This window comes from Lytechinus pictus, chromosome 2 (genome assembly GCF_037042905.1).
Source record: "Lytechinus pictus isolate F3 Inbred chromosome 2, Lp3.0, whole genome shotgun sequence".
Classification (NCBI taxonomy): domain Eukaryota; kingdom Metazoa; phylum Echinodermata; class Echinoidea; order Temnopleuroida; family Toxopneustidae; genus Lytechinus; species Lytechinus pictus.
In genome coordinates this window covers 16,306,714-16,321,491 of record NC_087246.1, presented here as the reverse complement: position 1 = coordinate 16,321,491, position 14,778 = coordinate 16,306,714, and the positions used below count along the sequence as shown (strand labels likewise).

The 14,778-nt window shown below is 39.9% G+C and overlaps 1 protein-coding gene across 3 annotated transcripts; it reads right to left on the bottom strand.

Moving 5' to 3' along the window:
- Positions 1–332: 332 nt before the first annotated feature.
- On the bottom strand, positions 333–12,039 carry LOC129254704 (uncharacterized). Of its 3 annotated transcripts, XM_054893211.2 has the most exons (5): positions 11,857–11,910; positions 9,520–10,241; positions 6,421–7,988; positions 4,633–4,820; positions 333–3,909 (listed from the first exon to the last, which is right to left on the bottom strand). In XM_054893211.2, the coding sequence occupies exons 3-5, from the start codon at positions 7,531–7,533 to the stop codon at positions 2,769–2,771; spliced, it is 2,442 nt and encodes an 813-aa protein (XP_054749186.2). In that variant the 5' UTR covers positions 7,534–7,988; positions 9,520–10,241; positions 11,857–11,910; the 3' UTR covers positions 333–2,768. The 3 variants fall into 3 exon arrangements, with proteins under 3 accessions (XP_054749186.2, XP_063967167.1, XP_063967176.1); XM_064111097.1 differs by lacking the exon at positions 9,520–10,241 and having other exon boundaries at positions 11,857–12,039; XM_064111106.1 differs by lacking the exons at positions 9,520–10,241; positions 11,857–11,910 and having other exon boundaries at positions 6,421–8,093.
- Between the last annotated feature and the right edge of the window lie 2,739 nt (positions 12,040–14,778).

Genomic DNA, 14,778 nt, shown 5'->3' with positions numbered 1-14,778 from the left:
GATGAACAAACAGCTTTGTGGCAGTTAAATGATATCGTCTCTGGCAGACTCTGGGAATGAGGAGTTGATTATGCACAAAATAGCAGTGAAGAATGACACATCCAATCTCCACCGCACTACCATTCGGGGCCACATCATACGCGGCCTTATCTGTTCATTAACCTCAGTCACATTTCCCCAATGGCGGCCGTCAGGCGAGTCGAAAACGGCCGTTTAAACATAAAAAAAGAAGACTGTTTTCGACTCTCCGTAGGGGAAAGGTGACTGAGGTATAAACAGCATTTCAAAGAAAACAAATTGATATTTCTGTATGTATTATATTTTTTAATCAAAGATAAACAAATACAAGCATTTGCTCTATAAAAAGACAAGCAAACGAAAATAACCAGTATCTTCAGCGGTTTCTCTTCACAACTCATGTAATAGAGATGTACAAATTTAGACAAATATATTTCTCACTATAAGAACGTAGAATAGTCATCAGCACGGAATGGAAGGGTGGTTTCTAATCATGATACAATGCGGAGGTGAAGGGGAGGAAGCCAGTTATATACTTCGGGCTGAAGATATTTGTATCGGAATAAATAGAGTAAAATTCACAAAGCAAAACGCTGAAAATTTGATCAAAATCGGATAACAAAGTTAATGAATTTGAAAGATTTGTATTTTTCCGGTGAAACAGTTCTAGGCATGTCTTCATAAATATTCATTAGGTGGGCTAATGATGTCACATCCCCACTTTCCTTTTTCTTATGTTAATACATAAAATCATAATTGTTTCATTATTTCATAAATGTGTAAATGATGTGTCTCCTTTATGATGAAATAAGTTGCAGCAATAAATAACTAATGCACTTAATCAGGTGTCAATCTTGTTTTTGTTTTAGTTCTTGGTATATAGACAAATTTCGAATAAACCTAATTTCATATAATAAAATACAAAAGAACAAGTTATGAATATTCATGAAGACATGCCCAGAATAATGCAAATCTTTAAAATTCAATAACTTCGTTATCCGATTTTGATCAAATTTTCAGCATATTGCGTTATGAATTTTAACTCTATTTATTGAGATATAAATATTGTCAGCCTGGACCATCCCTTTAAGGCCCGGTCCCACTGCCATCACGGATGCAAAGAGGATGTAAAATGGGAGGGGGGGGGTCGTGTCATCCGTTGGAAAATGCTGTGCATCCGTTGTGTACTCATTGTATTCTGTACGTGCTTCATACGCTCTATCCAGGGATCCATCGAGCATCCATCTCTATATGGTTTTGAGCTGCACAAAACTTTAAGACCGGATGAACTTTCCGCCGGGTACGTGATGTAAATCTACAACATAATATACGAGCAACAAACGTTTCATGTCCATTATCATCCGTTAAACGTCCGCTGTATCGTATCTGCATCCTCTGGGCATCAGTGGCGTATATATAGGATCTTTTCCTGGGGGGGGGGGGGAGGGGCAATGGCGGATCCGACATTCGCCAATAGGGGACGGGGCCCGAAATTATCTTCACCTATATTTTCCCCAATCAGTCACTTCTTAGCTTTATTCTTATAAACAACATAAATATGAACTAATCTCATAAGTCCTATGTAAAAAAGTGCGAGCGCGAAGCGCGAGAAATTTAAAAAAAACTTTTATGTATTTTGTCCTGAAAATTTAACATTCTGGGCAATGTTTGTGATCCTGAACAAGATGCCTATGCAACTAGATAATTACTGCGAATGCCAAGCGCGAGCAGAAATTTTTAATAAACGTTCTAGCATGATCGAAAAGAGACATGTTAAGGACTGTTTACAGTTACCCACGAAGACGGTACATATTTCAATAATGGGAGCGCGAAGCGCGTGCTAAAATTGTTGACATTCCGATCTAAAAAATGGTCATTCTATAAGCACTTTTTGTAATCATAAATGGGATAGGTATGTAACTAAGCAATTGATGCGAGCGCGAAGCGCGAGAGGAAGAAAATTGAGATTTTAGACCTAAAAGCGGGACACTATTCATATTTTGTAAATCATGAATAGGATACGGTTAATTGGGTATCATTAATAATGCAAGCGTGAAGCGCCAACTTATTGGCCTACGTTTGACAATCATATCTGAAAATTGATATTTTGAGAATTTTATGGAATACACGAAGACAATAGGAACTTGGCAAATCAAATAATGCGACCAAGCAGTGTGAGCTTAAAATGTTGATATGTAGACCATAAAACGGATATTTTACAGAGCACTCAAATTTGTAAATGAAAAAAATAATGAAAGCTCGATGTCCGAGCTGAAATATGTTTTGTATATTGACTTCAAAACTTGACATTTTAAGCCCCATATCAGCCTATTGAGCAAGATATGAATCTCATCGAACAGGCAATTCGGGCGCGAAGCGCAAGCAAATTTTTTTATATAGTATCATGAACGATTTGTGTGTTTTTTGCAAGACTTCCACTCACATCATTTTATTTACTCGTCTTCCTCTTCTTTTTTCTTTTCTGTCTTTCTCCGTCTTTTTCTTTTCTTCTTTCTCCTTTTTTTTCCTTCATTTTTTTTGCTCCGCCAATTTTTTCAGGGGGCACCGGGGGGGGGGGGGGGAATAAAACTCCCTAATGTCAAATTGCAGATCGACGTCTTTACAAAGAATGTAATGCTGTACAATTAAAACCTGGACGGATATCAAAAATTTAGTTTCTTGTATTCAGTTTGGAGAATGTTGAGTCGCGTTCGAGGGCTATCTTGTTATATGACAGTTTAGTGAGCAGGTCAACCAGTTGATTGGACAGTAACGGATAGTTCCTCGCTTCCAAAATGAGGACTAGTCGTCATGTATGGACTTCCAATCAACACGTTGTCTTGGGTTAGTGGTTGAGCGAAAGGAGCAACAAGTTTGATTCTCGTCTTGGCAAATACTCCAATATCTTCTTTGGAACTTGATTGCGTCTCCGTGATTTTGTCATCCCTTGACTGGACGTCTTGCTGTTTGTTCTTCTTGCTTTCCCCTCTCACGTGCAGGAGCTCCTTCTGAGGAGTCTGTGGTTCGTTATTAAGCCTTGCGGTAGGTCTCCTGGCAAGTGTTCCCGATTTGGTGGCCGAGCGTTTACCCGAGGCTGAATTGTCATGCGAATCTGACCTAGAACGTTTGTCTCCTGCAGAATTCGACATGTTTGTCCATTTTGTAGAAGCAGGCGATGATTTACCTTTGACTTTGATTTCACTTGTTGATATTCTGGTAGTGTCGTTCACTTGGCCTGTGTCATCAGATCCTGACGGAACATGAAAGACATCAAGTCCTTTTGGAGGTGTGAACAACTTTAGAAATCCCGCTCGAGTTTGACTTTGCCCTTTGCTCAACGGCTGCAAGGAACTCTGTTTCCCGCTCTGTTTACTGTACATCTGGCCATGAGGTGATGAGCCCTCATCTGTCTGTATGCCGTCGGATGACTTATTCTTCCTCGATCGCGTTTTGGCGCTCCTCACACGGGTGCTCTCGTTCGGACGCCAACTCGCCAGAAATCGACACCCGATCGGTTGCATGTCGGCAGTAAGTCGTTCCTTCCGAGGACCCTTTCGAAAGTCTTCGACAATGTGGAGAGGTTCCATAGGGATAGTCATGCCGGCGTCGTGAGGGAGGATGGTTCCCACCCTGGGTGTCGACGAGCTGCTTTCTAGCAGAGTCTGTTGGTGGCGCTTTTTGATATGCGTAGTCATAGCATCAGCTTGACGGATATTGGACAACTTGATGTGCCTGCTGGCAGGATGCCGATAGTCTGCAGGGACCTCGTGATGGTGGGCCGTAGCTGCAGCTAACCACGTGACACCTAGGTCTGGTACCTTGCCTGACCTATATCCTGGGCCAATGTGGAGTGGTCGCATTGGCGTGGTGCTCAGGTCCGTAAAATCATCCCTGTTAGGATGAAACAGGAGAAAGTTATAGAATACTAGTACTAGGCCGACTAGTAACAGCCAAAAACAGACTGTGCTACCCCATTTGTACTAATGGCAGGAATTTTTTTTTGGAGGTGGGAGAGGGGACAAGAACTTACAATTAAAAATTACTCTTCATTTTTATCTTCGGTTTCGAAATTCGGGGCGGAAGGGGAGGCAAACGCCCAATGCCCCCCCCCCCCCCCCCGGTTACCATCATTAGTGACTGGCTAAAAGAAACATTGTAACAACCTGACCATTTTAACAGAATGCAGCAACATAGAAGAAATCTTCCCAATATCAATATAGAATTCTGGTGTCCTTAATTCACTACCCTTCAGTTTCGAAGCAATTAAACACGGCAGTGAAATGAATTCTTTATGGCTCTATATTTTATTAATTTTGATAATGATCTTCAGTGACAGCCTTCATTCAACTACTAATACTTTCGACCACGCCTCTCCCCACCAGCTCACGGCCATAGAATGATTTCATTTTATTCCGAGGACGCGTTGTGGGGTATTGAAACTCGGAAACTATGTAACTGAGAAACCACAGCGTCACATTTTTGTAGGTTTTTCCTACAGCATTTTATTCATTTTTATTCTTTATCATTTCGTATATTGGACTGGGGTATGTTTTGGGTGATATTTTATTGTTGAAATTCGCACACTAAATTAAACCAACAAAATGAAGCACATACCAATTAGGAATGTTACATTCCTGTATCCGTGGTCGGATCAAGCTCTCGGACAGTGTTCTTACGATCACGACGGCTTCACGACGACCACCACCTTCGGGAATCTGATGTGACTTCATCGCCCTTCCTGTCTGTCCTACACTGTAATATCGACGGTACTCATCAACATAAGCCTGCCAGTCTTGGTAATGCTGTTCAGTGACGGAAACAAGACAAAGTTATTAAAGTTAGTCGTTGTCCTATTCATTGTCCCCCCCTCCTGTAGCGGTATTCATGGTGGTGGTATAGTAGTAGTTGTAGTAGTAGTAGTAGTAGTAGCAGCAGCAGTACTGTAGTAGTACTATTAGTAATAGTAGTAGTAGTAGTAGTTGTTGTTGTTGTTGTAGAAGGGGCGAATCCAGCTTTTGCCAGGGGGGGGGGGGCGAACAAAAAACATTCCCACATTTTCCCAAGGTTGCCCGCTATAGCTAAATGCTGGGGGATTTTCGGGATGAAGGGGGGGGGGGGGTAGTCCGGGGGACTAAGTGCATTTTAACATTTTTATACAAACAAGGTGCTGTATCACAGTAGGGCCTAAACAAATAAGCTGCCTTTTTTTTTTTGGGGGGGGGGTATTTCATGTATAAAGACCTGAGAAGCAATTATTGTAATCGTGAAAAGATACGTAGACCTATCAAAGCACACAATTCATATGGGTACGAAGCGCAAGCTAATTTTGTTAATATACTGACCTGAACAAGTTACAATTTAATGATTTTTTTTGCAGGGGCTCATGGAGAGGATACGTATCTCACTAATCCAAATAATGCAAACGTGAAGTGTGCGATTTAATATTTGATATACTGACCTGAAAATTTGATTGTTTTCAGGATTTTTCGGGATTTCGGAAGAAGATACATATCTCACTAATCAAATAATGCGAGAGCGAAGCAAAAGCTTAGATTCTCCTTTTCTTCCTTCCCATTTCTTATTATTTTTTTCTCATTTTAATTTTTTCCGCCGCCAGTACACAGTAAAAGAAAATAGCACAAAGTCATTGTTCAAACCTGTCACTCTAACAATAACAAGTTGTTTAAACTTTTAACAACTTGTTTAAAATGTTCAAACAGTTGTTTAAAAAGTTTAAACATTTGTTTAAAAAAGTTTAAACAATAGTTATTAGAGTTATGGGCTTAAACAACGTGCTTAAAATTGTAAACAGCGTTTTTACAGTGTAGACGGGGGGGGGCTTGTCCGCATTATGTAGTAATATTGTGGTTGTGGTGGTAATACAGTAATATATAAATTAACATAATAGAAGAAGCAGTGTGACGAGAGGATATAGGAGTAGTAGTAGTAGAAGAAGCAGCAGCAGTCGTAGTAGTTTTAGTTGTAGTAGAAGTAATAATAGTAGTAGTGGTAGTAGTAGTAGTAGTAGTAGTAGTACTTGAGGAGTAGTATAGTAATAGGAGTAGCATTAGTGGTTTACTAACAGTAGAAGTAGAAAGATTGGAACAATTTCCTGGTCGAAGAATCCGTATCCTGGATTGCCCGGTGGGTGTGTAGGGTTAGGGGCAGTGATGTACACACGTTTTTATACCAAGTAAAAATATAAAAAAGAAAGAAAGACAGGAAAAGAAAAGGGGGAAAACATAACAAAAATTCCAAATAAAAAAACAAAACAAAACAGAAAGGGTATGTGTGGGAGGGGTCACTCGGTCCTTTAGATCCACCCCTTGGTGGGACATGGACCTACGGAAGAGAGGAGATGGGCTTGAAAGAAGAAGGCAGGCAACATGTTATTGGGCTCACCTTGAATGTATATTTTGAACTGTCACTGATATTTCGGTGAATGAATGGGTCATACTTCCTCTTTCTGTTCGATTCCTTGGCGGATGAAACTTTTCTTCCACCTCCTCCGTATCCGTACTGACCCGCTCCATTCTTAGATAGGCCCCACCCCGTCAGATAATCGCCACGCCCAGATAACCGACTTTCTATCTCGCTTCCACCATGGACCATGCTTCCACCATGTCCACAACGCGAGATTTTCTTCATCTTATCCTCGTTGAGATAAACGTCCGTTTTCTGAGCGAGCATAGAATGTTCGCATCTCCATGGAAACGCGCAAACACATTGATGGAAGAGGGTATCCATTCTGATCATCGCGTCTGAAGATACAGCGACGTCATCCGAAATATCCAACAACCTACCAGACAGAGTTTGCCTGATTTTTTTCTTCAAACCCGACTTCCTCGCCGATTTCCTGTTCGACGCCGATTTTCTTGAGGGTAGTTGCGAGCTCTCATCAGATGGATCATGGCGTTTCATACCTGTCGCTTCTTCGTCGTCATTTTCGCTTCCTTTGGTACAATCACCGTCGTTTTCATTGTCCCTATCAATGTTTTTGGTCCTGTCAATTTTATGTAGGAATTCAGGATAACGATAGTAGTCGGCAAGACGACTGAATCCGACCCCAGTCTTGCCACATTCTGCTTCAGGTTTGTCAATCATTAGGTGCTTCGAGAAGGCAACATGACTTAACCCATTGCTATCTTCTTCGACGTCGTTGTTTTCACTTTCACCTTCATACGATTCAAGATCATGGATTAATGACCACGGTGCTATGAGGTCGTCATCGCTTTCGACGTATTTCTCGTCCAGTTCATCTTCATTCTCTTTCTCACTATAAGTTTCATCGTCTGTCTCGTCAACGAATCGCTTAGATAGAAATTCATCAACGTCCGATTGTTCTTTCCCCTCCTCACTAAACCCTTTATCAATATTGGCATCCATGTCGTTCACGGCCTCATCTTCCACAGCAAAGTCCTTCAGGTTGTACTCTCGTTGTCGTTTTAAAGAGGTCAGTCGTTGAGAAAGAAGGAGAAGTTTAAGCTGAGGATCTTCTCCATGGTCGCTGGTCATCCTCCTCTTGGAGATCGTGGTCAATGAACACGGTTGAGCAACGAAGTGCCGATTGGGATGTGAAAATAACTGAGATCAATGTGCAGATATGTCAATACATCAGATATATCCACACCTGCATACAATTAATGCCCAACCCTCTATTATCAAATCAATAAATTGTTCAAAGATCATCGACTTGTCATGTGGAATCAGCAAATCCTACCCTTCGGTTTCCACGGCAACCTCACGAGATTGACGAATTGCTTTGTTAGCATGGAAATTTCATTTTTATCCAATTGTCACAGTGCGAAGTCTATATTATATAGTCTTTCAGTTGGTTTAGAAACAGTTGCAATGTTGTTGAGCAGAGCGTTGTTGAGCGTTGTCATCATTATCCACAAAGGAAAGGCGAAGTCTCTTCTTGAATTCAAGTTATTCATGAGTAGGTGGCAACACAACCTTCAGGAACAGATCTGAAAATCATAAACATTAAAATATGCGTTTGTTAGTCTTAGATCTTGCTTGGCGATCAACACCATCACTAACAGTGTCAGTTATGTCTCCCCCGCATTGCGTGTGGCCTATATTGAATGAACCGTCAATTCCATACTATTGTTCCTTTGAACTTGAGGTCATAAAGGGGGCTGTTTTGACCCCCTTTATTTTCAGTCTTTCGGATCCATCAAAGCGTATAGTCACGAGGTTTGAGGGATTGATTCGGATTTCTATCACTTTGCAGTATTTGATTTTTATATGAAACAAGTTCGCAGTCTGCCGAACAATAATATTGTATACAAGAAAAACGAATAATATCAATTATTGTGTTATGAGGGATAATATTTGGGAATAATCGTATTTCATTTCATTAGAAATGTGTTAATGCGCGCAATTAAACCTATTGTCTTTCAAGACAAGTAGGGGGGGGGTAAAGGGCTCTTTTTATTACTTGGCAACCAGTCAATTTCACTATTTCACCGTCATAAATATCCTTCGATTTTGTTTTCTTAAAAAAAAATACAATTGATTTCCCCCTTCTTGTTGATTACGGAACTTAGATAAAAGTCAAGAAGGTATGTGTCTCGAAAATCCAGGGCTTTTACTGAAAATACATTTATACCTAGAAATTTTAGGAGGGATATGATTGAGATGCCATATATGTAGCCTCGTCCAATTAAAAAAAAACATAAGCGAATTATGAGTGAATCGATCATGAAGGCTAATCATAATGCTGAAGGTTGAATGGGGACGATTTAGTGTTCGTTCGACGTGCATTTTGTGGAAGTATGCAATACAAATTAGGTTTTAAAACCTTTTTTTTTTTGGGGGGGGGGAGGGGCTGTCCCTGTCTCCGTTGTGTATGGCCATGGCTGTTCTTCGCGCACTTCGAAATGTACACAGATTATAATGGCACAATTTCGACAATCATCAATGAAAAACATTTGAGATTTAAAGGGGAAAGGAAACACAACTTAGAATTGATAAATCGAAACAGTATATAGACAGATAGAGCTGTAGGAACCATTATTATTTATCAAAGCATTTCTTACTACCTCCATGATCAAAGTATAAGGCCACGTTGCTGCATATTACGTAAAACAAATGGATACATCAAGTTACGCACGCCCTTGTTGTGACATTGGAACTTGACGTTGGGAAATGCAGGAGTGATTGACAGGAATCATTCGACAACAAAGTGACTTAGAACAATAGGAAGCAAATTGGGCATAATTAAATTGGAGATTAAGATACACAAACAATCGCGTTGGAGGGATTCTACTGTTGATTGACGGGTATATGACAAAGGGCCAATTCTTCCCTTTTGGACCCACTATCACACACCCCTCCGCTCTCCATTTCCCTCACTTTGAACATGAAGCTATAGCTCTATATGCTTTGAATGACCGAAACTAAATTGCTCTGTTCACCAGCTTATGAAATTTCATCATGTCAATTCCAACTCAGTTTGTGTGCAACGGGATACATATCAGCAGAACATTCACTTACCTCCTCCCATCGAAATCATGAAAACTCAATGTCGGTTATGGAATAATAAATCATCATCGTCTTCTTCTTCTTTCTCGCTCACCCTATTAATGACCTATGCAGAAGGTGTTAATCTCCCCTAAATCTCATCCTCACATTTATCCTTCCCATTCTCGTCCAAGAACTGTCTTCATCAACTGGATGGTTATTTTACCACAAACAAAATATGCTTTGAACTTGACACAAGACGTATAGTACCCAATTACAAACGCCCAAGTTTCTCGTCTTCCATGCATGTCAACAAATTCTCCTCCCACCTGTCACTGAGTTTTGCATCTCCTTCAATCAATCTGTTCAATCAAAACTATTCACCTGTCGATCGATAAGTCATTTCCCATTGCATCCTTCCATAATGTCCACGTAAAACTGTCAGCATCGTCATCATCGGTGATGGGTTACTTTGCATATATCACGTGCAATAATCGGGTAAAAGTACGCGCACCTGTCATCCTAGTATCTCTCTCTACACACAGGTTGTATAGAAGTGTCACATGATTACACGAAGGTCATTTCTTTTCAATGCCCTTTCCCGAATCGTTTCGAGCTTGACTTTCATGTTTACCCCCTGGATATGTCGGGGTCATATTGGGTTATCGTAGGATCAGATTGAAGCGTCTCTGTGTCCGTGGCAACGGGTTGACCCGACGATAAGTACCGAAGTTTCCCGAAAGGAACGAAAACGTCTGTAATTTAGAAACTTGCTTTGATCAGAAAATTGTATCACAATCTGGAGATGCGTTTTAATTTAGGGCATCGCTAAAAGCAGGGAAGTGTTATAACACTTCCCTGCTAAAAGCATGAGTTATATATCTCATTTTACCTTTTTGGCTTACGTATTGTGGTGATAATGAAGTTGATGAAAATCAGTAGCTCATACTATATACCCTAAAAATACTCTAATGGATATAGCCATTCCTTGCTAAAAACAGTTTATCTTTGTGCGATATAGAAAAGAACTATACTTTTAGTTTTTAGTAAATCATAATGTTTGTCGAAGTTAAATTCATTGTGAGATAAACTGAGAGAGTCATGAAACATTTCGGGTGAAAGATGTAATCTAAAATTTGATATCTCCAAATTAAAGTCTCGCCTTCCTATCTTCTTTCGAATCTTTACGTTAAAACCGATTCACAGACATGGAATGAAACAGTGGCATATGAACCAAAAAAAATGAGGGGGCCAGTATGGCGTATCGGGCAAAATTTAAAAAAAGATCACCATTTTTATTACAAAAATCATTTTTTTAAATAGATTTTGACATTACTCCTTTGTCTCTTTCCCCTTCTTTCCGTTTCTTGGTCGTGAAAAATGGGGAGAGGTGGCAAGTGCCCCCCATCTGTACGCCACTCGAATTAAACAACAATTCAGGATATAATGCTCGCAGAAAGCTTTCGAATGTACAATCACTATAACTCATGTTGTTCTAAATAACATTATCGAGGAGGGGCGCTGAAACCCTGCAACGGTTTCAATTTTTTTAATGTGTAAATGATGTGTCTCCGTTATGATAAAATAAGTTGCGGCAATAAATAACTAATGCACTTAATCAGTTGTCAATCCAATTGTTTTAGTTCTTGGTATAAATTTTTTGAATAAACCTAATTTCATATAATAAAATACAAAATAACAAGTGGGGATATGACATTATCAGCCCACCTAATGAATATTCATAAAGACATGCCTAGAACTGAGTCACCGGAATAATGCAAATCTTTAAAATTTAACAACTTTGTTATATATATTTGCCATCCGCTTTAGATCAAATTTTCAGCAATTTGCTCTGTGAATTTTACTCTATTTAATGAGATATAAATATCTTCAGCCAGGGGCATCCCTTTAAGACTCTGTATTCAACTCCAAATTCCTTCTCTTTCTTGGCCGGATCATGTCCTGGTGGGTCAGCGCCGGTCAGCGTCAAACTTGATCATGTACTTGCCAAGTCCATCCTCAAAGTTGTGGACAATGGGTGCATTAACTACCCTTTAACTAATCAATTACTGGGACTATATCAAGGTTTTATAAATCCAAATTCACAAACGTGGGTTAACTTTAATCCATGATTCTCGGCAACTGATCTTGGGAAAAACAATTTTTATCATGACCTCTGGTCGGCCTACGCGCCTGACCCATGATGTGGCATAATTCTAGTCATACTTGTGAAATAACTTTTTTTTTCTTCAACTTACATTTTGCTTGCAAAAGATGACGATGACCAAACAAGCATAAGCGGATGATGAAGCTTTACTTAGAAGAATGATTATATAAAAATAAAATTTATTCGTTACCATGCATACTCACTTTTAATTTAAGCTGTGAGCTGTCGAAGAATCTGGCAGCCTCCTTTTCGGTGGTGAATGGGACTTCGTGTGAATGTTGTTTATACGAATATATAAAATGTTTCACACTGCGTCTTGTATCTGTGCTGTAATCAGGGAATAAAAAAGAAAATACTAATATGGCAGTTTCGTACCAAAGGTCTGCGCTCAGTATTGGTTTAGTGGATTATTATTATCAACGGACAGTACATTGATAACACTCGAGGGAATTAATAGTTTGATAATTATACAGCTTGTAAAGTGTCTGTAACACGTACTTCAATAGCACGTTTATACAGGCAAGGTGGTCGGTCCCAAGGGTACAGGCCCCAGGCCTATTGAAATAACTTCTTTTTTTCTTAATGTTTCAGTATGCAGTTTAGGATGGAGGGTTCTTGGTAAAAAATATTGAACAAAATATTGAACAAAATAGTGCAAATGTGAGAGCGAAAGAGAGATAGGGGGAGGGGGAGAGGGGAGAGAGAGAGAGAGAGAAGGAGGGGGAGAAAAAAAAAGTAGAGTATAGAGTCATAGAGAAATCTCCTTGGGTATAGAGTAGAGAACAGTTGTTCATAAACTTTGTTGTTATCGAGACAGTGGCAAATAAGTTCAATGCATCGCTGTTGACAGAGGTCTTTCGTTCCATCGGTAAATCTGCAATCAAATATACTGTTGAATGTTATTTCTTCTGATTTTTTTAGGGTTATATATAAACACTTTGTATCAGTAGATGAATGGCAATTAGTGAAGATGTTCAACGTTTTTGATAGATTATCGTTGTTGTTTTGCAGAGAAGGGTCTATACAAAGCCGGTAAAATTGTCTCGTGGCTAATAATTCTGAGCTAACAGGTGGATTTGAAGCGACACTTATTTTGCATGTTTTATTTTTACGAATTAGGGATGCGCTTTTTTTCTTTGAAAGTTGTTGAAGATAAAAGGGCTGCATTGCAGGCCTATTCATTCGTCATGCAGTTTTGTGCATACATTGTCGTTGCGTGGTCATTTTTTTTTCATTCATTTTCATTCATTTCACTTTCAACAAAATACAATTATCATGGCCCAATGTAGAGATAATGAGGGGTGAGGAGGGCCCTTGGCCGGGGAGGCGCAGTGCGTTTTCTAGAGTCTGAATAGGATGATACCATTCATTATTCTGTTCACTTGCGGTTTTTTTTTTGGGGGGGGGGGGTGGGGTTCCTGACATATTTTTCTCACTGAATTTCATGTGTCTTTAAAGGACAAGTCCACCCCAACAAAATGTTGATTTGAATAAAAAGAGAAAAATCAAACAAGCATAACACTGAAAATTTCATCAAAATCGGATGTAGAATAAGAAAGTTATGACATTATAAAGTTACGTTTGATTTCACAAAACAGTTGTATGCACATCCTGGTCGGTATGCAAATGAGGAGACTGATGACGTCATCCACTCACTATCTCTTATGTATTTTATTGTATGAAATATGAAATATTCTAATTTTCTCCTCATTGTCAAGTGAAATCCATCCATCATGGCTGGCACCCTTAATATAACATTTTTAACTCATTACGCCACCGACTGCGCACTGTATAAGAAAACTTGTTTTTTAATATTTGTATATTGTGCTGTAAAAAAATAAAACTTATATTACAGGCAGTCGTTTGTTCGCTCCTATATTACATCCAAACCAAAATAGATTCTTGAAATAAAGTTAGTAGTTTCTTTCTTTATGATTTTCATGGGGATCAGAGAAATGGAAAAGATGTGGTATTTGCCTTGAAAACACAAACCAACTTCAGTATAGCATCCCTATGTAGTGGCGTCCAAGAAGCGATGACAGACGATGAGCAGAGGACAAGGGGAGGAGGATCTCACGGTCCGCCTCTTGTTCAGCTGTCAGGATCCCAACTCCCTACTGATTGAAGTAAACTTTTTCTGTCAACACATGCAGGGCATTTTTTTGGCGAATAAATTGTATCGTATATAGATACCCTTTAAATTTAATAAGAATTAAGTGCACCCATTTTTAGAAGGGGGTAAGCCCGCCAGTCATAAGGACCATAAGTCATAATACTAACTGGTCATAAGGACCGCTAGTCATAACGTGTAAAATCCTATACCCGAAAGTTCGCTAGTCATAATAGGGAAAAGGGGTCACTAGTCATAAGGTATTAAAACTAGCTCAACATCAGAGTCTCCTATAAAAACACAAAAAAGCAATCACGCTTATGATGATCAGAATGGAATAAAGGAGGCCTTACTAAAAGTATAAAGGGGGTGCCCCCGGGGGGGGGGGGCAGTCAAATATATTGTTGTACACACGCGTGACCAAAAAAACGTTTGAAGGGGTGTTTTTTCAGTTTTGGACGCGGTCCGCGCGTGGACTCGTTAAGGGTATCAAAAACACGGATTTTCAAGAAAAAGGGTGGTTTTGAAAGACTGGTCTATGGTCAATCGCGGGGTCAAAGGTATTTAGGGGTTTGTTTTTTTCCCCAAAGCTTTTTTTTAAGACTAGCCAAACGTATTTAGGGTATTTTCTCCCCCAAGCTTTTCCCCCCGAGGTCATATTTTGGCGACAACTTGTTTAGGGGCCAAAATGTGTAAATAAAGCCCGCGAAAAACTTGTTTAGGGGGTTATTTTGCACACAGAGAAAACTCGTTTAGGGGGTGTTTGAAAATTCACGCGTGTGTGCAGCAATGTATTTGACTGCCCCCCCCCCCCCCCGGGGGGGGGGACAAAGAAAGAAACAATCTTATCCAACAAAAACAGTGGAACCTATCATTGCAGCCTCGAAGGACCCATAGGAAAAGGGAGAGCCGGGGGACTATTCTCCTCACAACGTTGGATAAATATAATAGGATGGGGCACATACACCTGTACCTCCCCCCCCCCCGGGGGGGGGGGGGCGGGGCACTCAGTATA

What these genes read in the sequence shown, in the direction of transcription:
- LOC129254704 (XM_064111097.1), bottom strand. Translation starts at nt 7,533, where the DNA reads ATGACCAGCGACCATGGAGAAGATCCTCAGCTTAAACTTCTCCTTCTT. An exon ending in GTTCAAAATATACATTCAAG is followed by an intron (nt 4,821 to 6,420) that starts GTGAGCCCAATA and finishes GTCACTGAACAG; the next exon opens with CATTACCAAGACTGGCAGGC. An exon ending in GAATGTAACATTCCTAATTG is followed by an intron (nt 3,910 to 4,632) that starts GTATGTGCTTCA and finishes TCATCCTAACAG; the next exon opens with GGATGATTTTACGGACCTGA.